Source organism: Borostomias antarcticus (assembly GCF_949987555.1).
Source record: "Borostomias antarcticus genome assembly, chromosome: 5".
Classification (NCBI taxonomy): domain Eukaryota; kingdom Metazoa; phylum Chordata; class Actinopteri; order Stomiiformes; family Stomiidae; genus Borostomias; species Borostomias antarcticus.
In genome coordinates, this window is record NC_140238.1 from 23,810,995 (window position 1) to 23,835,712 (window position 24,718).

Below are 24,718 nucleotides of genomic sequence, written 5' to 3' on the forward strand. Positions count from 1 at the left end.
ACTTTGGTGTAATTCGGAGGCCTGTAGAAGAAATTTAAAATCCAGCGCGAGCCAAGTATATCCATGCAATGGCGGCGGACGGGGCACTGAGAATGCAGCTTCTAAAAAATCTATTTTCTGCTGCGAAACGGTTGTTTTCATCAATCTGTCTTGATGAATCGCTAGTTGTGCTTACATAGAGCGAGGGCTTGTTTTGATTTTTCACATGCCTCTGTAATATGATCTTTAGAAACGTCTTTAGAAATGAAATAGCTTCCCACTTCCTCACTTGTTAAGCACACAGACACCCCAAAGCACCGTGGTACTTATGAGATTGCTTTTAAAGTAGCCTATAGTAGGCTATATAACTATTACTGTATATAACTCTAGTATAATCTGTAACTCTATTACTGTATATACTGTAACTCTAGTATATAACTCTTACTGTATAACTACATAACTCTATTACCGTAACTCTAGTATATAACTCTTACTGTATAACTAGTACAGTACATAACTCTATTACTGTATATACTGTAACTCTAGTATATAACTATTACTGTAGGCCTATATACTGTAACTAGTATATAACTCTATTACTGTAACTCTAGTATAACTATTACGGTCAGGAGGGAGAGACATCACCATACTCCATTGGAGATGTCCCTCTAAAACATGACATACACATACTCTACAGTACTTGTACACACAGACAAACACATGGAGGCACACACACACACACACTCTCTCAAATATAACCTACATACTAAACCCCCTCCGTTTTGGGGATTTAGATTAGAAGACCAATGAAAATATAATGAAATGGATCAGCAGATTAAAATACAGTGCATTCTGAAAGTATTCAGACCCCTTCACTGTTTTCCACATTTTGATACAGCCTTCTAAAATTGATAAAATTATTTTTCCCTCATCAATCTCATAATCAGAATCAGGTTTATTGCCTGGCAGTTTTTACACATAGCCTACTGGGATTTTTTCTGGACAGTGTAATGGGGTTAGGGTTATCTACACACAATATCCCATAATGACATGAACTAGGTTTTTAGAAATGTTTCACATATATTAAAAATGAAAAACAGAAAAGTAGCCTACACACCTGTCTGTATAAGGCCCACAGCCTACAATATTTGAACACGTTCTTTTTTTATACACAACTATTACAATTGGAAGTTTCCTTTCATGAACAAACAAGGCAGATCTGTCCCTGTGCGACCTCAAAAACCGAGACAGCCTAGGCTATGTTGTTGTGGCTCGATGAAGGATGGAGATCTTAAAAGGAGCTTTAGGCTACTTCTCCTAACACCTGTAGGCTACATCAGCCAGACACACAATCTCCTTGGAAAACAGTCTTGAGTCACATAGCTACTGAGCAACCGACGCCAAAATGTCCAATTAACCTAAACCTACACGGTTTGTGGCAGCTCCTGGTTTAATCTGCGGTTGAAGTTGGTGTTTCTGAAGGTTTAATCTGCGGTTGAAGTGTGTGTTTCTGAGCGGATCTGTGCAGTGATCATGTGGCTCTGGCCAGGGAAGAGCTCCGCGCGCGGCTGAAGCCTGGTGGACGCGGCAAGGGAAGAGGGCGAAGCGCCGTCCGACCGGCGTGGAAAATAAAGACGCGAATTTGAGCCAAAATGCCAACGTTTTCGGTCATGTATAAAGGAGCTGTCATCATTAGCAGGTAAACATGTCTGGCGAGGTGAGGTGCGCGGATTGGGTATGTTGTGGTTATTTAGCGTCGCGCTCCGTGGATAGCGGCATCTTCTCCAACCTGCAGTCGCGCACGCGTATAGAGTGATTTATTGTTGGTACAGTAGCCCTGTGTGTTACTTCAGTCATTTATTCTACCTGTTTGTTACTGTTTAATTATTACGATAACTCGATCGAGCTGCTCTACAAAAGACGCAGCAGGTGGTTCTAAGAGGACAGAAGTCAAATCTGCAGATGTCCAATGGATAGGAGGCTAACGTGCGTTTTGGTAGGCTACAATATTTCACTTTATTAAGATATCCGTGTCGTAGTGGTCCACTGAACATGTGAGTCCATTCTTGTTTTTAGAAGTGTACAAATTGACAATTATTAGTAAAGATTTACATTATTGGCAGTCTGTGCGCTGTAAAATATGGATGGGCACTAACCAACAAAGCTGTGGCCATGTGTAGTCGAATCTATTTCCCCTAGGCAAGCCTTGGTCTTGTCTTTCTGTAAATGGTGCCTTATGAATGCATGGCACCTGTAGGCTATTACCCATGACCCTGGGGTCAACATAGAAAGACGGGCTCTGTACAGGCTTACAAGCTCTTTTGCTTTTACAATTACAATCAAATATATTCAAGCATCTTTTCATCAAGCTCATTTTGGTTAATACAGCAAAACATTGTATTCTTTGTAAGTGCATCCCATCCATCTTTGTGTGTTTATCTGTCTGTCTGTCCGTTTGCAGCATTACACAAAAACTACCAGACCGATTTTCATGAAACTTGGTGGAAGGGTGTAGCATGGGCCACCTTAGAAACCATTACATTTTGGAGTGGACCCAAATCACGGGACGGGTTCACAAGCTGCCCAAACACGGCCGGACCGGCCATTGACCTCCATTCATTTTTTGGACTACATGCAAAAATTACCAAACCAATTTGTATGGAACGTATGGAGTGTATCATGGGCCACCTTAGAACCCATTAAATTGGCGGATCTGAATCATGGGCCGGATCCACGAATGAAAACAAAACCTAGAACAAAGCCTGTGTGGGGGTGCTATAGACACAGGGTTTGGACTGGGCCGACTTTGGCTCAGGAGCGAAAAATCCCCCTCATCCTCGGCCACATGGGAAGGTCACAGAGACACAGGGTTTGGACTGGCATAAAGCTCTCGATCTAAAGAATGCAGCAATATCAAACATGTCCTGATCGCACACAAACTGCCCTTCACACCATCTTTCTGGTTTTACCTTCCTATTTATTAGATATTTACAAATTATACTATCTACGTTACAGCCTGGTGACCTTAATAAGATATTCAGTCTTCAGTATATCTTTAACCAGGCCTGATCATTCCAGTCGTGTTTTCCCTGGCGAGGTGTCACTCGGAGCTGTCCACACTGAAATATTGATAGCGGTACCTCTCCTCGCCCCAGGGGCTGAACAAGGGCCTAGAGTCGCCCTGCCAGACTAGACACACACTGCAGATTTTCACCAGGTTTCAAAGGGCAAGTATTTGTTTTGGCGAATTGTCCGCCCAACCATTCTTCCCTTACACTTCGCGGTTTTTACATTACATTACATTACATTACAGTCATTTAGCAGACGCTTTTATCCAAAGCCAAGTACAATAATTGCATTTAAGTGTACTACTTTCGCCAGAACTCACAATTGTATCTCCTATCTAACCAAGTGACTAAGAGCATAATCTCGTGCCAAAGTGTAGCAAAATATATATATAATAGGGACTTAAGAGGAATGATCCTGGTAGTGCTTCTTGAAGAGGTGGGTTTTGAGCCTGCGGCAAAAGAGGGCCAGCGACTCTGCTGTCCTGACCTCAGTAGGGAGCTCATTCCACCACTGCGGGGAATGAACTGCCCACTGGTCTTCAGCTGTATCTCCAACCTGCAAAGAGAAAGTGTTTGTAATGAGGGACATCGATACTGACCATGTTGGGTCCCTGGTGTGGGTCCACACTGCAGCAGCAGCTAATGGCAGAATTGGGCCAGAACTGCTGAGGAAGGGAATCCTGAAGGTGTGGGGGTGGATGCACACACAGGACTTAACCCCCCCCCCCCCCCCATCACCACACTGTAACCAGCTTAATGAACTCACCCCTAGGGACGGGGATCTGATCCAGGATCAGTATTAAAACCAGTGAATTACGGGAATGAATTTGGTTCAGGGCTCGTTTAGGCTAGTTCATTAGAGAGGCAAAATCAAAGGAAATATTTTAGTATATTTATTTTCAATTATAGACCCATCGGTACAATACAGTCCAAAGGTTGATGCAGCTGATTAACTCTGTTTTATTTCTCTACCCCTCCCCCCCCCCCCCCCCCCCCGCCACTTCTACCCCCCTCCCTCTCCCCCTCTCCATTCTCCTCTCTCCCCCTCTCATCTCTCCTCTCTCCCCCCTCTCTCCCTCTCATACCCCACAGGACACTGATGGGTCCGTACGGAGTGGATCGTGCCGTGCATTCCGTCGAGTTTGAGGACTGTGAGAATGGCCTGGGTATGTGTGCTCCTCGTTGTGTTTAAGGACTGTGAGAGTGGCCTGGGTATGTGTGCTCCTCGTTGTGCTTAAGGACTGTGAGAGTGGCCTGGGTATGTGTGCTCGTTGTGTTCTGTCCTGAACACCTCTGTCGTTTCTCTGAGGAACTCCCATGGCGAGGCTTCGCCACATCGTTTTGCTCCATCTAACACGGCAGCTCTAAAACTATTATCACGGTGTGTGCTGTGTCCATGCTATCATTTAGGCCACTTTCGTCAAGTGGACATGGAGGTTTCCGAGATGACCACCATGTAAGACATATGGAATACAGTACAAAGCACTACAAACAAGAATAGAATAGTTCACCATCTCCGCTATTTGGCATAGTAATGAAGAGAATGGGTTTACTTGTGAAGCGGTGTGTGTGTGTGTGTGTGTGTGTGTGTGTGTGTGTGTGTGTGTGTGTGTGTGTGTGTGTGTGTGTGTGTGTGCGTGCATGCGTGTGTGTGTGCAGAGCTGTGAGGGACACACACAGACACATACATACTGTAGTATGCACGCACAAACACACATTATTTAAAATATACACTCTTCATGGACAAACATTTTACACGCAAACATAAACCAGTCTTAAGCAGTCGCACAGAATCAGTACTTTCTACTGTTTCTTCCCCATTTTTGTCATGATGAGCAAGTGGGCATAGCTGTCCTGGCACAGCAAAAACAAATGTTCCTGTACAGTATACAATACTCGGTTCTACAAATGTGTACGTTCCTATACAGTATACTCGGTTCTACACATGTGTACGTTCTTATACAGTATACTCGGTTCTACACATGTTCCTATACAAGTCGGTTCTATACGTGTGTTCCTACACTATACTCGGCCATAAACACATTTTTCTAGAGCTATACAGTACAGTGTGGGTAAAACGTTGGTTTTACTGTACATTCATGCAACTCTGCCTCCGTAAAAGGCCGTGCTCACTAATCTCATTGTCGTAGCATTTTTGAGCCCTCCGTGTGTGGGAGGGAGAGCGTATGGATTTGTTATTTTTTTAAATCTGTTTTGGTGGCTTATTCTCACTCACACAGCAGAAATCAAATGTTCTTCAAACAAGCAATCATTTATGGTTTCGCATCAAAATCATGGACACAATACAAAAATGGTACAAAATAACACGTGGAACATGATTTTATTTTTACTGTCACCTCGGGCATTATGTATGAACACTATATCTACATATATCTATATATATACTAGATGCTTTTGATCTGTGAGGGTTGTGTGATCTTTGTAAACCAAGGACTCCTGAATCACATTCTATCCTTGTGAGGAGCTACTGCCCTCCACACAGCATCAACAGTGAATAATCAAGAAAACTAAACAGAGCTGTTGTTTTCAGTGAAGACATTAAAGAGTATATTTCTTGATCTGTGCCTGGGGAATGAGAGTGCTCTGGACTTGGGATTACAGCAGCCTCCACCTCGGACAGGGAGTGGAGAGAGGGGAGGAACTCACAGCCCCCAATACCACATCATTAACAAGCGCCTCACACTACAAAACCCAATTAGTGTTAACGTATTGTCTGCCTGGTAACAGCAGAGCAGCCTGAAGCCAGGGAGGTCCTGTTCTGCTAGATAGATGAGTGTGAGCGCGCTGGCCTCACGTCGTTTAGCCTGCCGGAACACCAGGCGGACCTCTGTAATGATGACTACTGTGGGTCGTCACTGGGGATTAGTTCAGAGCTCAAACTACAACACATTAGCTTTGGCCACTGTTGCCTTATAAAGCCTGTATGAATACTCCTGTAAGTCTGCCAAAAATAACGTTTGAAATGATAAATGATTTGGTTTCCCCTATTCAAACGATTACACAACTGGTTTTCTCTGTCTAACATCAGCGACCTGATGGTTTGGATATTAGCTGCTCACCAGTGACTGACCCCTCGCTCGGGATGTTCCGACACACCATCTGTACTAGTAATTAGCATTCATTAATATTGTCATAATTAGCATTAACTCCAATCTGACTTAAAGCGAGTGCTCTGTAATCCCCCTGCTGGCTCTCACCCCCTGATCCTAGGCCAGGGGGGCTGAGGGATAATGTTTGTACGCAGTCAGAAGGTGGGGCACGTTCTACACGGGTCTGGGACCTGTGTCGTCTCCTACCTAAGCCGTGTCATCACACTGCCATTTGACAGGCGCGGTCTCATTAGCCATCACCGCGGCGACAGTGACCAGGAGGCAGTCGTCGGGATTATTGATCTGGAAATCTCATGTGTGTGTCCTTGGGAACAAGTCATACCTCTAGGGGTGTGTTTTTGACCCAAAGGTGCCTCACTAAGATGCCTGTCCAAAATCCACACAAGCTCCTCCCGCTGTTTCTATGATTATTATTATTATTATTATTATTATTATCGTTATCGTTATAGTTATTCATACTAATAATCATAATTCCAATAATAATAATACTAATAATAATTGTTATAATAAGTATGGATAAAAAGCCGAGCCAGTATAAAGTGAGAAGTAGAACACCTCCACTACTCTGTCAGCTCAGCCAATTAGACACCAGCCTTCACCCTTCTTTAGCCAGTAAATCAAATCTAACCGTAGCTGTGCCACAAAGACTATACTGCCTTCTGAGTGTACGAGCTCCATCCTAATGAGGGTTAGCCTCTTTAGATCCTCACTTTCTAAAGACTCACACTGGAGCTGTTCGTCATTGAGCACATAAGCTGGTTATCACCTCTTTCATCTTGTTTAGTGATCAGGGCAGAATGAGAAGATGAACACTGCACAGAAGATTATCTGGTTGACCTCCTGCGTGTGGCGTGTGCGTGTGTGTGTGTGTGTGTGTGTGTGTGTGTGTGTGTGTGTGTGTGCGTGTGTGCGTTTCAGGTCTTAGAATTGTTACTTCCCTGAAGTGCATGGGGTTGTTAATGGTTCCACTGAATCTCTCAGTGACCTTGAGAGTGAGAGCTGTTGTGTGACATGTATTGGCATCCACTAAAACATATATCCTTTGCTTTGAATGACATACTGCTAAGCTTTCTGTGCAATACGTTTTATACGTTATTATATTATGAGTGTAATTTATAAGTAAATCCCATGCAGTAAGCATCAATCACATTACTGTTGTGGTATAAAGATGTGTTTGCTGTTTTGTAGGGCATACAGTGATTTGACTTGATCTTGATACAGCGGGTGTAATCCTGTGATCTAATTGTTTAGAGTTCTCATCTTCAAAACCCAACTAATCATTTTAACATGCATAAATATCTCTACAACAAAAGTGCATATTGTAAATATTTGTTTGTTTTGTTTCCCCATCAGGAATCAAAGTGATTGGAGGAGTGAAGGAGTTAACTGGAGAGGACTTTGGCGTCTACGTCAAAAGGATTTTACCTGGTAGTCTTGCTTCCGTTGAGGGTAAGGGCACCTCCAGGAACCTTTCAAGGAAGGTTTTGTTTGTTCCTTTTCTTCATCATTTCTACTCTATGTTCTCCTCCTGACACTGGGAGAGCCACCTGATAACCTTCCTGTCTGGTCTCAGTAGCCCCAGCAAAGGAAGGCAGAAATGGCCTCCACTGATAAGTCGACCACAGATCAGCACAAACTAGTCCTTCAGTAAATTGCTCTGATCCACATGAATTAGAGGGGTGAATTAGAAAATGAGCATTATCTCATTATTGTGGATGAGGTGTTTTGAAAAGCTCAGTTGGCCGTCCACTTTCAGATCACGGCCTGGAATGGTTTCATTGATTTCAGTGATGAGTTCCTTGCAGGGCCTGTTAGTGGGGCAGTAACAAAACTAGTGTCAACACTCTATCTAACAACCGAATCCCTCTATCTAGTTTATATAACTACCAACATTCAGGACCATTCAGTGTGAATGGGATGAGCTCATCTGAGACTATGGAAGATACCATTCAGGAACATTCAGTGTTAATGTGATGAGCTCATCTGAGACTATGGAAGATACCATTCAGGACCATTCAGTGTTAATGTGATGAGCTCATTTGAGACTGGAAAGTACCATTCAGGACACTTTTAATGTGAGGAGGACTGATGACTGTTCCTGCTGCAGCTAATCTTAAAGAGCAGTTCAAATGTCTATGACATGTCTGCTAACCCGTGCCAAAGAGGAACATTATGTTTTTATGAGGTCGGCCTCATACATGTACACACTGTACACGTCTATCAGGAAGTGAGAGTAGAGCAGTGTTAGGGAGGCATGTCAGAGATTGGTTTTGAACAGGCTCTGCACAGGACACACTTTCAACTGTTGGTTCTGATAAGACTGTCCTTGATGTACAGTACAGCGAGGTTTTAATTATTTCCACCCAATATGAATATAGTATTACTGCAGGGACTGCTCTGGAGACCAGAGATTAGGGCTGTTATAATGGCGCTATTATATGTGTGGGGGTTGGTTTCATGTGGTGTGCTGTGTGCTGGAGCGCTACAGGACTGTAGCTCATGTCCGTCCCTGCTGTGGTGAACAGAGCCAGGGGCCGCTGGGCAGGCTTAGTGGAACCGTGTCGTATCGTGTGTTTAAACTCGCTAGTTCATCTGAGGAGCTGTCAAAAGAGAGGAATAGAGCCAGGAACTGTTGGCTCTTTAAAACGCTGGGAAATGGTGGTTAAGTTGTGTCAGCAGAGCTAAGTTTGAGTGTAGGGTGTGTAGGGTGTTCAGGGTTAGGGCTAGAAACTCAGAAAGTTTGAGTGTTGGGTGTTCAGGGTTAGGGCTAGAAACTCAGAAAGTTTGAGTGTTGGGTGGTTAGTTAGGGTTAGAAACTCAGTAAGTATGAGTGTTGGGTGGTTAGGGTTAGGGTTAGAAACTCAGTAAGTTTGAGTGTTGGGTGGTTAGGGTTAGGGTTAGAAACTCAGTAAGTTTGAGTGTTGGGTGGTTAGGGTTAGGGTTAGAAACTCAGTAAGTATGAGTGTTGGGTGGTTAGGGTTAGGGTTAGAAACTCAGTAAGTTTGAGTGTTGGGTGGTTAGGGTTAGGGTTAGAAACTCAGTAAGTATGAGTGTTGGGTGGTTAGGGTTAGGGTTAGAAACTCAGTAAGTTTGAGTGTTGGGTGGTTAGTTAGGGTTAGAAACTCAGTAAGTATGAGTGTTGGGTGGTTAGGGTTAGAAACTCAGTAAGTTTGAGTGTTGGGTGGTTAGGGTTAGGGTTAGAAACTCAGTAAGTTTGAGTGTTGGGTGGTTAGGGTTAGGGTTAGAAACTCAGTAAGTTTGAGTGGTACGTGCACGACTCAGTGTTGGAATCTCACCTTATGATTTGTGGACTGGCCAGTGCCCATGCTAGCCAGCCACAATCCCCATATAGTAAACCCACTTAGGAGCAGGGGTTAAACTGGGCCGGTGTATCCGTCACATAGGCTAGGCTCCCAAACATCATGAGCCGGAGATCAACCCCGGCACATCTACAGTATCATCAACATTTCATTTATTTGTACATTTTTTCTCGATCTTTATTGCTAAAAGAATGCAGCCATTTCATGTTCACCATTGTGATCTTACATGCTATTTCTCTATCATGAAGAGAGATCACGTGATCAGGGTGGCGAAGCCAGGCTAGTGGATAGCAGTGGTATGTGCTATTTACGTGCAAAAAGTAGCTTTTTATATAAAAGGTGGGGGGCTGCAAGAGTAGCCACCTCAGAGAATATGCTTTCATCTTTCAAAAACTGTCTTCACTTCAGTTAGTAACAAAATAATATTGTCTGTAGATGCGGTAATGGTCCAGACATGCTGTGTGACTCACATGGCTGGTCGTTCTACAATGGGAATTTCAGCAGTGAAAATGTGCAGCATAGAATATATTTAATATAGATTTATTTGTCACTCATAAACACAAAGTTTTCTAAATTAATTCCAAACAAAAAAAACTAAATAATTGATTGCATAAATAGTCACACATTTTGCTATGACACACCTAAATAAGCTCAGATCAATAGCTAAGATCAATTTTCTTCAGAAGTCACATAATTAGTTGAATGGAGTCCGCTGATGTGCAATATTAGGTATTTCAGAATAAACACACCTGTCCTTGGGTGAACCCACAGTCGCTTAGTGTATTCCCAACTATCAACACCAAGGAACATTCCACACAGATCTGGGACAAGGTTCTTGAAAAGCACAATCAAACTTTTTGGCCTCAACACTGAGCACTGTTTGGCGCAAGCCTAACACGGCACATCAGAACACCCTCCCTACCGTGAAGCATGGTGGTGGCAGCATCATGTTATGTGAAGCATGGTGGTGGCAGCATCATGTTATGTGAAGCATGGTGGTGGCAGCATCATGTTATGTGAAGCATGGTGGTGGCAGCATCATGTTATGTGAAGCATGGTGGTGGCAGCATCATGTTATGTGAAGCATGGTGGGGGTAGCATCATGTTATGTGAAGCATGGTGGTGGCAGCATCATGTTATGTGAAGCATGGTGGTGGCAGCATCATGTTATGTGAAGCATGGTGGTGGCAGAATCATGTTATGTGAAGCATGGTGGTGGCAGCATCATGTTATGTGAAGCATGGTGGTGGTAGCATCATGTTATGTGAAGCATGGTGGTGGCAGCATCATGTTATGTGAAGCATGGTGGTGGCAGCATCATGTTATGGGGATGCTTCTCTGCAGCAGGGACTGGAAAACTCACTCAGATGGAGGGAAAATGAATGGGTTAGGAAAATCTGCTACAGTCTGCAAGATTCATCTTCCAGCTGGACAATGACCCAAAACAGCCAAAGCCACACTGGAATGGCTTAAAAACAAAAAAAGTCAATATCCTGGAATGGCCCCGTCAAAGCCCAGACCTCAATCCAATTGAGAATCTGTGGGCGACAATTGCGAGCGTCCAGATGTGCAAAACTGATCAAGACTCACTCAAGCAGAGTCACAGCTGTAATTGCTGTCAAAGGTGCTTCTTCCAAGTATTAACTGTGTGTGTGTGTGTGTGTGTGTGCGCGTGTGTGTGTGTGTGTGTGTGTGTGTGTGTGTGTGTGTGTGCGTGTGTGTGTGGTGAGGGATACTTATGGAATCAAGTGTTGTAGTTGTTGTTTTAAATGATTATTTATTTGTTTGTTTGTTTATTTATTCATTTATTTACGTTGTGAGAACATGTGTTTATCAGTGACAGAGAACCTCACATCTATTTTGATTTCATGTTGTAACACAATAAATTGTGGAAGAAGTCCAAAGGAAGTGAATACTTTTTCTAGGCGCTGCATAGAGGAGCCCTTCTCTCTGTTAAGCTCAATACCCTGGGAGTGACAGGAAAACAGTTTGGGAGACATTGCCTCTCTCACAAGGGGCCTGAAGACATTAATAAAACACTCACACAGCATACTCTCAGCACTTCTAAAAGTGTCTTTTAAGAAGTGATGCACAGGGACAGTTCATGCTGAGGTTTGGGTGAGCTTGGCTGTGTTTGACCTTCAGCGGTGAGCAGACTCTAGCTTGCATGCTGGCAGCACCTCCACACCAGTGTCCTGTTGGGATATTTTGCTTTGAATTGTGCATTTAAAAATGTGTTAAACCAACATTACATGTTCAGCTTGTGAATTAGAGTTCAGTTCTGGACTGGACATTTTCTAGCTACTTTCCCAGGGTGAGCAAGGACCTTGGTTGGAGCAGGAAGTGTCCCAACCCTTCCTCATAGACCTTTCCAGGCGTTGGTGGAGAGTGGAGACAGTGTTGAGATCACGTTTGCCACTGGCTGGACTCTCTCAGAAGGTTTAGGTTACATTGGTTTCCGGAGATGTCGGAGATGTTGGAGTTGATGCCTTAACCTTAACCCTAACCCTCTGGCCTGGTGTTAACCCTAACCCCCTGACCTGGTGTTGACCCTAGCCCTAACCCTCTGGCCTGGTGTTGACCCTAGCCCTAACCCTCTGGTCTGGTGTTAACCTTAACCCTAACCCTCTGGTCTGGTGTTAACCTTAACCCTAACCCTCTGGCCTGGTGTTAACCTTAATCCTAACCCTCTGGCCTGGTGTTAACCTTAATCCTAACCCTCTGGCATGGTGTTAACCTTAACCCTAACCCTCTGGCCTGGTGTTAACCCTAGCCCTAACCCTCTGGTCTGGTGTTAACCTTAACCCTAACCCTCTGGTCTGGTGTTAACCCTAACCCTCTGGCCTGGTGTTAACCCTAGCCCTAACCCTCTGGTCTGGTGTTAACCCTAGCCCTAACCCTCTGGTCTGGTGTTAACCCTAACCCTCTGGCCTGGTGTTAACCCTAACCCTCTGGTCTGGTGTTAACCTTAACCCTAACCCCCTGGTCTGGTGTTGACCCTAACCCCCTGACCTGGTGTTGACCCTAACCCCCTGACCTGGTGTTGACCCTAACCATAACCATTATCCTCTGGCCTGTGTTGCCGTCTCCTAGGGAGCCTGCAAGCAGGGGACCAGATCCTGGAGGTGAATGGAGAGAGTCTGATCAAAGTCACCAATGACAGGTAGGCTTGCAAAAACAAACATTACCTCCTCTTCATCGTAGTAGCAGAAATAAACATTGACTGTGTGTGTGTGGTGTGTGTGTGTGTGTGTGTGTGTGTGTGTGTGTGTGTGTGTGTGTGTGTGTGTGTGTGTGTGTGCACATGTGTTTTACAGAGCTGTGGACATCCTGAGGTCTGCATCATCGAGGAACCGCATGCGCCTTCTGATCGCCAGAGATGAGGAGGCAAAGTAGGTCGCGAGCAAAATCTCCTCATTTGATATAGTAGTACACTTACAGTACTGACAGTAGTACACATACTTTCTGCTACTCAAATACTCAAGCAAGAGAAATACATACAATTAAAAGGTACTGTAGGCTACAGTATATTGGAGAAAGTAGAATTGGTCCTTTTTCTCAGGCTGGCCTGCTGGTCTTCTCTCAAAAGTGTGATTAAAAAAAGCTGGCCTTTTATGATTTATTGAAAGATCCCTGCAGCACGGCGGCCATTTTAAGAAAAGTTTTTTGGGGGGACTTTGCATCGATCCCTCCGGCTTGCTTCCTTCTGTGCTGGCAGCGCTTAGCAACAAGATGGTATTAATGGAAAGATAAACAACACAGTCATCACAAGCTGCTGAACCAGTGACCTAAAGGCCCATACTGTAAGCCAAGTCATGAAGGGGAGTTTTTATCAGGCGATATCAAGTACATTTTATTTGAAATTGTGATTATGTGAGTCTCAGGCCGCCATGTTTATCCTGGTCACACCAGCTTGTCATGTGACCCCGCACACCCTCCACGGTATGGCTCCTCCTCCTACTGCTGTCCAGCCAAACAGATTGTACGTGTCAGATAGACGTGGTCTAGACTGTCGCATCCTGACTCGTGGCCCAGATTCTCCTAGACGTACATTTTTAATCCGTTTTCCATCTTTACTTGAGAGTGTGCTATACACAACAGTACAAGAATACCTAACAATCCTCAACACAGTTACAGTAGGTGTTGTTGTTCTAGCTAAGTCTTCAACACAGAGGTGGTGTTATGTTCTAGTTAATTCTTAGAAACTATTTTACATGAAATCTGCTGTAGATACAGAAGAGGAGAGTAGGAGAGGGAATGGAAAAAAAAAAAAAAAGTTAATGTTGCCACCATTACCAGAACACACTGTAGTAAACCAGACTTATTTACACTACGGTGTGTTACTCAGTGTGACATGACATTATGTGACAGCGTATGTTCCGTAGTGATGTGACCTGTGTCTGGTGGGATTATCTCAATTAGTGTGGCTGGATTACGAGAGGCTGAGGTAGGCTGGTCAGATGACTAAAGACTAAAATAGATACTGTATGTACTAGTTAGTAAGCATGCAAGTCGCCAGTCTCCAATATGCATCTCATTTGAGGACATAACATTAATGGAAGAATAAGGAGGATGGAGTCTCTCTCTCTCTCTGTCCTGTCTGTGTCTGGGGGAATGAGAGCAGGCTGGGTGGTGAAGCAGGCAGGAGGGCTAAGCCAGGGACTGTGACTCCTGTTGAGATGAGCCTCTGCGTCTCAGTGCTTTAATCTGTGCTCTTTAACCGACACAGAGGCCAGGGTTGAAGGATAGGAGAGGAGAGGAGATGAGAGGGTAGGAGAGGAGAGAAAGAGGGGAGAACGAGGGGAGGGGGTTAGAAGGATTATGCCTCTCTCTCACCCCCCTCCTTTCTCTTGCTAGCCTTTCTAGATGCCTCTCTCTCTCTCTCTCTTTCTCTCTCTCTCTTTCTCTCTCTCTCTCTCTCTCTCAACAGACTTCTTGTTCTTGTTTATTTATTCGTTTTCGTGACATTTGGAATAGAGATGGGATAAAGTAAGCTTTTAGTTAAGCTTTTTCAAAGGGAGACCTGCAGTCACCAAAAAGGCAGAGTTGTGTAAAACCAGTAGGCTGGAGGTAAAGCGTGCTTCTCAAAAATACTTGTAGAATACGGTGCTGGACTCAAAAGTTAAATACATTCAACAGGGCTGTCTTTAAAAAAAGAACAGACAGAGCAGCACATGTTCAATGAACCACTGAAACAACAATTCTCTTTCACCACTTATTCTGGCCAGTAGAGACAGAATGCCAACGCGTTTCAGCTGAGAGCCGCCCTCAGAGCATGTAAAACCACATCATACGGTTTACAATCCAAATCCAGCCTGACAGTGACCATAAAAAGTGAGTGTGGTCAGATCACGGCTCTACTGACCTCCGTCCTCTGATGAGGTGGCCACGCCCTCTAGTTTATCCTCTGACCCTGGTAATCCTGCAGACGGCCCGGTCTGACACGGAGACGAGCTGTCGCCCTCCCAGTACCCAGTAACACGCCAGCTGGCCTGGTCTAGCACTGATGGTACCCTGTCTCTGATGGTACCCTGTCTCTGATGGTACCCTCTCTCTGATGGTACCCTCTCTCTGATGGTACCCTGTCTCTGATGGTACCCTCTCTCTGATGGTACCCTCTCTCTGATGGTACCCTCTCTCTGATGGTACCCTGTCTCTGATGGGTCCCTCTCTCTGATGGTACCCTGTCTCTGATGGTACCCTGTCTCTGATGGTACCCTGTCTCTGATGGTACCCTCTCTCTGATGGTACCCTCTCTCTGATGGTACCCTGTCTCTGATGGTACCCTGTCTCTGATGGTACCCTGTCTCTGATGGTACCCTCTCTCTGATGGTACCCTGTCTCTGATGGTACCCTGTCTCTGATGGTACCCTGTCGCTGATAGTACTCTGTCCGTAGCATTAGCCTTCGCTAGGTCCTGATCAGACCTGTCTCAGCCTGTCCACCTGCAGAGGGGGAGGTCCTGTCCTTGACCTTAAGAGGGATGGAGTGGTTTTAACTCAGGGAGACAGGAAAGATACCGCTGACCCATATCTGAGAGTCAGGGACGTTCTGGGAAGAGGAGGTGGAGGAGAGAGAGAGAAGAGATGGAGGTGGGGGGGGGGGGTGTTGCTATAGGGAGAGAGATGGGAGACCTAAACAGCAGAGAGAAAAAAGAAAGTTAGTTATACAACAGCTAGCTCCAACCGTGCATTGTGATTGGCCAAGAGGCATTCAGAGCCGTGCCAATAGCCACAATATATCAACGGGTAAATCACTACGCTTTGATAAATTGTGGTTGCCTATAGCAATGGTTTGGATTGTGGAGGGCTGAAAGCAACAGGATTTAGCGAAATTGAATACTCCAAACCCTTATTTTCCCCCATAAATGTAATGACGGTGCAGTGCTGTTGCATAAAAGCAATAGCACACTCAAGGTCGTGCTCACGTTGTGCATGTGTGGCACAGCCGTGCCAATAACCAGGATGAAGCACTCTGTCTCATGTGTTACTGCTTAGTTATTCAGGGTGAGAGACAGTAGATGGCAGGGCCAGTTACACTCCCATCGTATGGAGATGCATGCTCAAAATTGTGATCAAAATTGTGAATTAGCAATGATTTTTTAATGTGTGTGTGCGTGTATAGCTCATAATATATGTTTATGTCTAGCTTTGTGCCAGTGTGTGTGTGTGTGTGTGTGTGTGTGTATGTGTGTCTGTGTGAGCTTGCGTGTGTGTGTGTGGTAATACGTCGGTGCATTTACTGCTTTAAGGTGATATAATTTAGATAACATTTTTATGTAGACAATTTTTTTTTAAATTGAAAACATCCACAGAGCTTTTAGAAAGGTGCAGAATAAAAATATTGCTTTCCCCTAAAAATAAGGGGAGGGGTCCGAAAGGAATGTTGTGTTTATCTGTCTGAGATGTCTGTGGTTTAGTTCCCACCTCTAACAAGGCTTGTGAGCCAGTAGTATTACGACGTTGGTACCACACAGTATCTCTGTGTTGGGGGCGATCAGACATCGGAATACTATTGCCTCATGAGCCTTGTTAGATGTCTTTTTTTTTCAATGATTCGTCTGCATAAATGTTATCTACAGCACTTTTAACCAGTAATTGTCCAGAAAAGCGAGGCCTTGTTGGTCCACTTATGTATTTGTGTGTTGACCTTGCTTGATGCAGACTTATCGTCCTTGTGTATCCCTCTAAAGGAGAGAGTTTGCAGAGCTGCTGGAGAAGTATGGATCCACTAGCACTGCAGCGCCGAAACGCAACTCTCCCAACCAGCAGAGTGAGTCAGACACCCTCCACCCCCTCTCCCAACCAGCAGAGTGAGTCAGACATACCCTCCACCCCCTCTCCCAACCAGCAGAGTGAGTCAGACATACCCTCCACCCCCTCTCCCAACCAGCAGAGTGAGTCAGACACCCTCCACCCCCTCTCCCAACCAGCAGAGTGAGTCAGACATACCCTCCACCCCCTCTCCCAACCAGCAGAGTGAGTCAGACATACCCTCCACTCCCTCCATCATTCAGATTATGACTCCTCCTCCTCCTCCTCCTCCTTCTCCTCCAGAGTGTGACTTCTCCCCCCATGTTACCATAGCAGCCATCTCCTCCAGCAGGGCAGCAAGGCTACCCTGATCATCTCCACCTCGTTACCATAGCAGCAGCATGTGATAATTCTTAAAAGTGTGTGTGTGTGTGTGTGTGTGTGTGTGTGTGTGTGTGTGTGTGTTCCTGGTGGCAGGAATGGAGTAAGTGAGCATTTTGAATATGACTTATGTCGACAAACTTTTATCCATTATGCGATTGTGAACATCTGTCCCTGCTGGGAGCTTAGCCGGGCCGAGCAGGCGGTTCTAGAAACGGGGTTTGGAGAACACGTGAGCAGTCAGACGGTTCTAAAAACTGGGTTTGGAGAACATACGGATGGGGTTGATGGAGGATACAGACGCGTAGGGGTTCTGTTTATACTACTTCTGCTGTCCGCTTGGAGGACGTGGCGGTTGGTGCTCTCTTAGCGTAGAGTGACTAGTACACGCAGATGTCCGCACTGAGCCTACGCATCCACCCTCTGATGACGTCACGCGGACGCTCGTGGACGTATGGACGCAGAAAGTACAACCAGGGCTTAACGTAGACAAGTCTACCTCTCTGTACCTCCATTTAGCACAGCTCTTCAGCTGCTGTGTGACAAGCAACGTATGCTGTGTATGATAAATTACTAGTTTTAACGGCTTACTCATTTTTCAATTTATTCTTAAAATGAATGTACAACCAAATGCAGTTGGATGTGCTTCTTTAAGCAGTGTTCCTTCATCAAGGAGCTCATGTTGGTTTGATGGTGGAGTGGTGTTGGTTTGATGGTGGAGTGGTGTTGGTTTGTCTCTTCCTCTCCCCCCAGCCCTGGTCAGCTTGCTGGATGTTATTTAGTGCTTAGAGCAGATCAAGCTTACTCAACACTTGTCAGGGAATGTGTTTTGAAGTGTGTTTGTGTGTGTGTGTGTGTGTGTGTGTGTGTGTGTGTGTGTGTGTGTGTGTGTGTGTGGGAGGGAATGTGTTTTGAAGTGTGTGTGTGTGCGTGCGTGTGTGGGTGGGAATGTGTTTTGAAGTGTGTGTACGTGTGTGTGCACGTGCGTGTGTGTGTGTGTGTGGAGGGGGTGGGGGGGGTGGGGCAGGGGGTGTTGTGAAGTGTCTGCCGTTGGTGTGTGATCCGAGAACGTTTATTAGGATATCTGTACCGGAGCAGAAAGGGATGAGCTCTCACTGTTCTGTTATCTTTGAGTTTATCACACTGCCACCTGGTGGAGCCAGCTGTACCTCGTCGTTTTGGTGACATGCCCTGTCCCCTCAGAGCCTGGAGGGGTGCAGCTCAGTAGTCTACAGAGGGTTAGGGTTAACCCTCCTCTCCTACCGACAGGGTTGACATGATCCATCTGTATTGCTTTCACCCTACACACTTACCTTCCACCCTACACACTTACCTTCCACCCTACACACTTACCTTCCACCCTACACACTTACCTTCCACCCTACACACTTACCTTCCACCCTACACACTTACCTTCCACCCTAAGGAAGTTACCTCAGAGTACTGCACTCTAACCCCAAGCATAGTGAAAGGGTCTCGGTATATTCCCACCACTTGACTTAGATATCAGCACTGATTTCCCATGCCTCTGTCCTCAAAGCAGGCAGATACCTGGACAGCACCTCGTCTGGGTCCTCGTCGCGCTCCCAGAGTCCTTTGCTGCTGAGTCCTGCGGGGTCCCAGAGCAGCGGCCCACTGCTCCGCTCCCTCAGGTAAGGGACTGTCACCATGCGTGTGTGTCTGTGTGTGTGTGTGTGTGTGTGTGTGTGTGGTTCACCAGCGTGACTGTGGTGCTGTGAGCAGTGACTGAGAAAGACAGGATCTGTCTCTTCATGAAAGCGATATTTCAGTCCCTCTGTTTACAGTTTGGAACTGTAACCATATGAGCTGCTTTTTAAAAACGGAATCATTGAGTACACAAGAACACTCTTTTTGGTTAAAGCTATTTATGACTCTTTTTGTATGTGTGTGTGTGTGTGCCCGTGTGTGTGTGCGTGTTTCTGCATTGGTGTGTGTGCACATCTTTGTGTGTGTGTGTGTGTGTGTGTGTGTGCGTGTGTTTCTGCATGTGTGTGTGTACACATCTTTGTGTGTTTGTGTGTGTGCCTGTGCGTGTGTGCGTGTTTCTGCATTGGTGTGTGTGCACATCTTTGTGTGTGTGTGTTTCTGCATGGGTGTGTGTGTGCACATCTTTGTATGTTTGTGTTTGTGCGTGTGTGTGTGTGTGTTTCCCTCGGCCAGTCACCCAGGGGAGGAGGTAATCCAGCTGATCTCGCTGGCGCGATCCAGCAGCCTGGGCATCTCCGTGGGAGGAGGGTCCAACCGACCTGATGGCCCGGCCGTCTTCATCCAGGAGGTCCTGTCAGGGGGAGACTGTCACAGGGTAAGAACCTGACGGTCTTCATCCAGGAGGTCCTGTCAGGGGGAGACTGTCACAGGGTAAGAACCTGACGGTCTTCATCCAGGAGGTCCTGTCAGGGGGAGACTGTCACAGGGTAAGAACCTGACGGTCTTCATCCAGGAGGATGTCACAGGGTAGGGTGGGCAGAGAGCGGGAGAGAGGTGTGGGTCATACCAGCATTTCAGCACAAACAAAAGTGATTCTCTATACCTGACTTTGGTGACTGTGTGTGTGTGTGTGTGTGTCGTACTCTCGACCACTTAATAACACCAGAGGTTCTTTGCGACGTTTAGATGGATTAGAAATACAACAACAGAACAGCCTCTGTCTCCTGTGTAAGCTTTGCTTGAAGGTTACATCTTTAACAGTTGCAGTGTTCAGGCCACGCAGTAGAGGGCTTAAGCCATCCTCACCATTCAGCGCTACTACGATACTTCACAGTGTCTTACATCATCTTGACAATCCATCTCCCTTCATTACCATGGCCTGTTTGTCCTTCTTCATTATCATTGGCCTGTTTGTCCTTCTTCATTACCTTGGCCTATTTGTCCTTCTTCCCCGGATGAGAACGTCAGAGACGAGGACTCCTCGCCGGGCATTAAGGCTAGGTTCAGACCGGACACCAAAGCGCCGCCAGTGTCCTTTCGACGTCCATGTTTGACCAATTTGACAGTTTGCGGTCTCCGGCGCCACAATTCGGCATCTGGTCTGGGGTTTTTTTCCCGTGAGCTGCGAGCGAACACGTGTGATTTAAGGTCTGTGGAGCCGAGTCGCTGGATGGTTTAACACGATGAGTCGGATGTTGTTGTTTGTTTGTTTGTTTGTTGTTTGTTGTGGTTTTGCAATACCTCCACTAGGGGATGCACCGATATATATCAGCCGTACATCGGTATCGGACAATATTCGCCTTGTTGACTGTGATCGGCAAATAAGATGACATTCATCGATGGCACCTAGTGGCCGATGTTCAGATGGAGTTTTTATTAAAGGTTGTATGATTGAATTTGTGCTCATTCAAAGATAGTGTTCAAAGATAAAACAGTTCAGAAATTTTTTTTAGACAGTAATGAAGATTTGTTTCCCCATAACAACAGGCAGAGTAAATAACAACAAAAACAAAATAAAAAAACAACATTTCACAATCAACGCATTCCTAACCTCCATGCCATGAACACGTTCTTCAGTACTCATGGTTTGATAGGACCTTATTAAATGAGTTCAGTTACTACTAAAGTGAGGAAGGGAGGAGAGAGAGAGTGAGTAAGGGAACAGGGAGAGGGGATGGCAGGGTGGTTGGTCAGGCGTATAGCTGTGCCTGTACAGTAGATTGCTGCCCCAGCAGCTCCAGGGAACGGGGGGAGGGGATAGGGAGAGAGGGAGGGGCGGGGGAGATGAAGGGACACAGACTGCTGCCCCAGCAGCCGCGGTGCGGAGGAGTCACAGTCCCCAGTGTCCCAGGCCAGCACAGAAACAGAGACACACTGTGAAGGTCAGCTCTCTAGTTCGCTGCTGAGGGCATCATCATGCCCTCCCCCTGCCTCCCTCCCTCCCTCCCTCCATCCCTCCCACCCTCCATCTTTCCACCCCTGCACTTCTCCTACCCTCGCTGTCCTGCGCTGTCCGCCCACACCCGGAGACTTAAAAGGAAGGGGTGAGGTTGAGAAGAGGAGAGGTTGAGTGGGGGTGAGGTTGAGAGGAGGTGAGGTTGAGAGAAGATGAGGTTTAGAGGAGGTGAGATTGAGGAGGTGATGTTGAGAAGAGGTGAGGTCGAGAGGGGGTGAGGTTGAGAGGAGGTGAGGTTGAGAGGGGGTGAGGTTGAGCGGAGGTTAGATTGAGGAGGTGATGTTCAGAGGAGGTGAGGTTGAGAGGGGGTGAGGTTGAGCGGAGGTTAGATTGAGGAGGTGATGTTCAGAGGAGGTGAGGTTGAGAGGGGGTGAGGTTGAGAGGGGGTGAGGTTTAGAGGGGGTGAGGTTGAGAGGGGGTGAGGTTGAGAGGAGGTGAGGTTTAGAGGGGGTGAGGTTGAGCGGAGGTTAGATTGAGGAGGTGATGTTCAGAGGAGGTGAGGTTGAGAGGGGGTGAGGTTGAGAGGGGGTGAGGTTGAGCGGAGGTTAGATTGAGGAGGTGATGTTCAGAGGAGGTGAGGTTGAGAGGGGGTGAGGTTGAGCAGGTGAGATTGAGGGATGAGGTAGAGGAGGTGAGGTTGAGAGGTGAGGTAGAGGAGGTGAGGTTGAGAGGAGATGAGGTTGAGAAGAGGTGAGGGGTCTAGGGGTGAGGTTTAGGGGAGAGAGGGGAGGAAGAGGTGGGGAGAAGGGAGCGTCTGGGGGTCCTGCATACCTCTCACCTGCAGTGCCACGGAGCTGAAAAGCTGTCACTTGATCTGTGATTCATATGGCTGTTATAGAGCTGCCAAGATGCAGTGTTCCCAGTGGCATGTCCTAGTGAGCAGCGCTAGGCTAGGCTAGGCTACTCTACGTTGTAGCACTCTTCTCTCTGCTAGTCAGATGGTGGTACAGAACTCTCAGTTTTAAAGAGTTTCATTTTAGAGCAGATGCTGTAACCTGATTGTCATTTGGTTTAGGGATTTATGTATTTGTATTAAACAGAAAAAAACTCAGTAATTGTATTGCCATACGAGTTTAGAAACGTCCTCATTGTATTCTAAAATTATATGATTATACTATGACAATGTTTTATCAGGGACCACAGAATAACAGGCTTGATAGTGACCATACAGCAATTTATTAGTTAGTAGTGAATCACCAAAACCCAAGACCAGAATTAAGATACTGTCCAGTACCCTACCTTGTGAGAAAAGCTGAGTTGAATGTTCAGTTGTAATCATATGGGACTCTCATCTGCAGTAATCCCAGGTTCTCGTGTGACAGGCATGGACACACCATGGAAACAGCCAGCCCATTCCCAATCCCGACTCTTAATCCTGCGTGACATGGATTTAATTGGATATGCAGGGTCTGCATGGAGTGTCTCTGGCACCTCCTGTCTGTGGAGAGGGGATATGTGTTGTTTCTAGAACACGGTTCTTTGTTGACCGTCTGCGGTCGGCATAGAGAGATGACCCAGCACTTCGTCCCACCACTGATACCACCGGGGCCAAGCTGTTATGTTGACAACCAAAGAATAACTGACCAACAATCACGGCAGGTCCTCCATTCACACACATTTTAGGAGTTGAACGTACAGTATGCCCTTATTCAGCGGGACTTACTGTGGGTGTGTTCGAGCTGAGTTGTCAACAAGCCATTCTGTAAGTGTGAATGCTGTTCCTGCCTTATTGGTTCTGACATAAAGTAACACATACTGTACAAGTGACTACAATGTGTTACTGTGACCTTGCTGGTCAGGTGAACAGGATTGTTAGTGGTCAGAGGTGATGTCGTCATTTTTGTAGGCTGAAAGGTTAGCGTTGGCGCCATTCTGTTCATAGTCTGAAATCTCTAAGGGAAAAATGAATGGGATTTGACATCAGACCACTCTATACCCAGCAGGGCGCCATTTTGTAAGGTTTCTGTACTGTATCTGGGCGGGTGGAACCATGTTACTGTGGTATCATTGTCTTGGTTAGTACAGTTCCTCAGTATACTGTGGTTCCTTCACTGATACGCCATGTTGCTTTCTGTTTAGGGTAAGTGTACAAGTTCTAAAACTACATTTACATTTACGGTACGTAGCAGACGCCCTCAGACTGACCTCTAAAAAGCCTCCTCCACCATCTCACGCCCTGGTCGGCCCTGTGCTTGACTGACCGGGCCCTCTCATATTTCCGCTGACGTGATTGGACCTGGACCTGTTGTTGGGGCTTCTTGGTCATAATGAGCAACACACACCATCATGTAGAACAGGACAGCTGACTTGTTTGGTGGAGGCGTGGCCCGTCCTGCTCAGGGATTCTGCTCCCTCTGTTGTGCAGGATGGGCGTCTGAGGCCTGGAGATCAGCTGATCGCCATCAACAAGGAGTCCTTGATAGGAGTGACCCACGAGGAGGCCAAGAGCCTGCTCAACAAGGTCAAGTTCAGGTGAGCCAGCCCCGTGTGCTAAAATCATACATAACACACTCTCAATCTTGTAAAATTATTTTAACACATTTTTGAGAATGAAGAAACTTTATTTTATTGTAGTGTTGTGAAGATGATTCAGTGAACATCTTTCCTGCCTGTGTCTGTAACTGCCTGTTTGTGTGCATCTGTGTGTGTGTGTGTGTGTGTGTGTGTGTGTGTGTGTGTGTGTGTGTATGTGTGTGTGTGTATGTGTGTGTGTGTGTGTGTGTGTGTGTGTGTGTGTGTGTGTGTGTGTGTGTGCGTGCGTGTCTTCAGCCAGGACTCGGTGGTTGAGATCGCCTTCATCCCAGGTAAAGGCCCGTTCCCCAGCAGCACGTCTCCACACAATGGCGTCCCAAGGGGTGTGGCCAACGGCTACAGCTCTGGGCGCTTAAAAGTCCATGTCAGGTCACCAGAGGTCAGTTCACTCCTCTCCCCTCTTTCTCCCTCTCTCTCCTCTTATCTCACTGTTTCTGTTCACTCTGTTTCTCCTTCTCTCATCCTCCTCTTCTTACTCTGTCTCTGAGGCGTTCTGTGCTCTGATACCTCTATCTGTATACAGACTGATTCCTCCATCCTCTCTTTCTCTCTCTGTAGATCCGTAGAGAGGAGTCCGCCCCAGTGCCTTCATCCTCCCCAGACATCTGCCCTCCAGACATCCATATTTCAGGTACGCTTCTGCTCCCCCTCCCAGACAGCAGTCATTCTGTCTCCTTCTGTCTCCTCCTGTCTCCTCCTGTCTTACTGTAGGCCTCATCTCCAGCCCCGTCTCCTCAGGCGTATATACTGCAGGAGAGCTGCTCCAGAGGTGGCCACGGTACAGGCAGGTCAGATACACATGCAGGGTCTCTAATAGGTGTCCTCCCCAAAGCCTTGAGAGGTGGTTGAGGAGGTGAGTTTGAGAGGTGATTGAAGAGATGAGGTTGAGAGGTGGTTGAGGAGGTGAGATTGAGTGGTAGTTGGAGTTGAGATGAGGTTGAGAGGTGGTTGAAGTTGAGATGAGGTTGAGAGGTGGTTGGAGCTGAGGAGTTGAGGTTGAGAGGTGGTTGAGGAGGTGAGGTTGGAGCTGAGGAGTTGAGGTTGAGAGGTGGTTGAGGAGGTGAGGTTGAGTGGTAGTTGGAGTTGAGATGAGGTTGAGAGGTGGTTGAAGTTGAGGTGAGGTTGAGGTGGTTGGAGCTGAGGAGTTGAG

At 46.4% G+C, this 24,718-nt stretch overlaps 1 protein-coding gene across 2 annotated transcripts in view; it reads left to right on the forward strand.

The window, feature by feature from the left end:
• LOC311308905 (syntaxin-binding protein 4) overlaps positions 1–24,718 on the forward strand; it is a 50,487-nt gene that overhangs the window by 14,458 nt on the left and 11,311 nt on the right. Inside the window, exons 2-11 of one of the 2 annotated variants that reach the window (XM_084437984.1) lie at positions 4,140–4,213; positions 7,532–7,627; positions 12,592–12,661; positions 12,816–12,890; positions 16,691–16,770; positions 18,673–18,784; positions 19,314–19,455; positions 23,402–23,508; positions 23,806–23,947; positions 24,127–24,199. In XM_084437984.1, coding sequence (XP_084294110.1) covers positions 4,140–4,213; positions 7,532–7,627; positions 12,592–12,661; positions 12,816–12,890; positions 16,691–16,770; positions 18,673–18,784; positions 19,314–19,455; positions 23,402–23,508; positions 23,806–23,947; positions 24,127–24,199 — 971 coding nt within the window. The remainder of the gene's footprint in view (positions 1–4,139; positions 4,214–7,531; positions 7,628–12,591; positions 12,662–12,815; positions 12,891–16,690; positions 16,771–18,672; positions 18,785–19,313; positions 19,456–23,401; positions 23,509–23,805; positions 23,948–24,126; positions 24,200–24,718) is intronic. The other variant, XM_084437985.1, reaches the window with a different exon arrangement.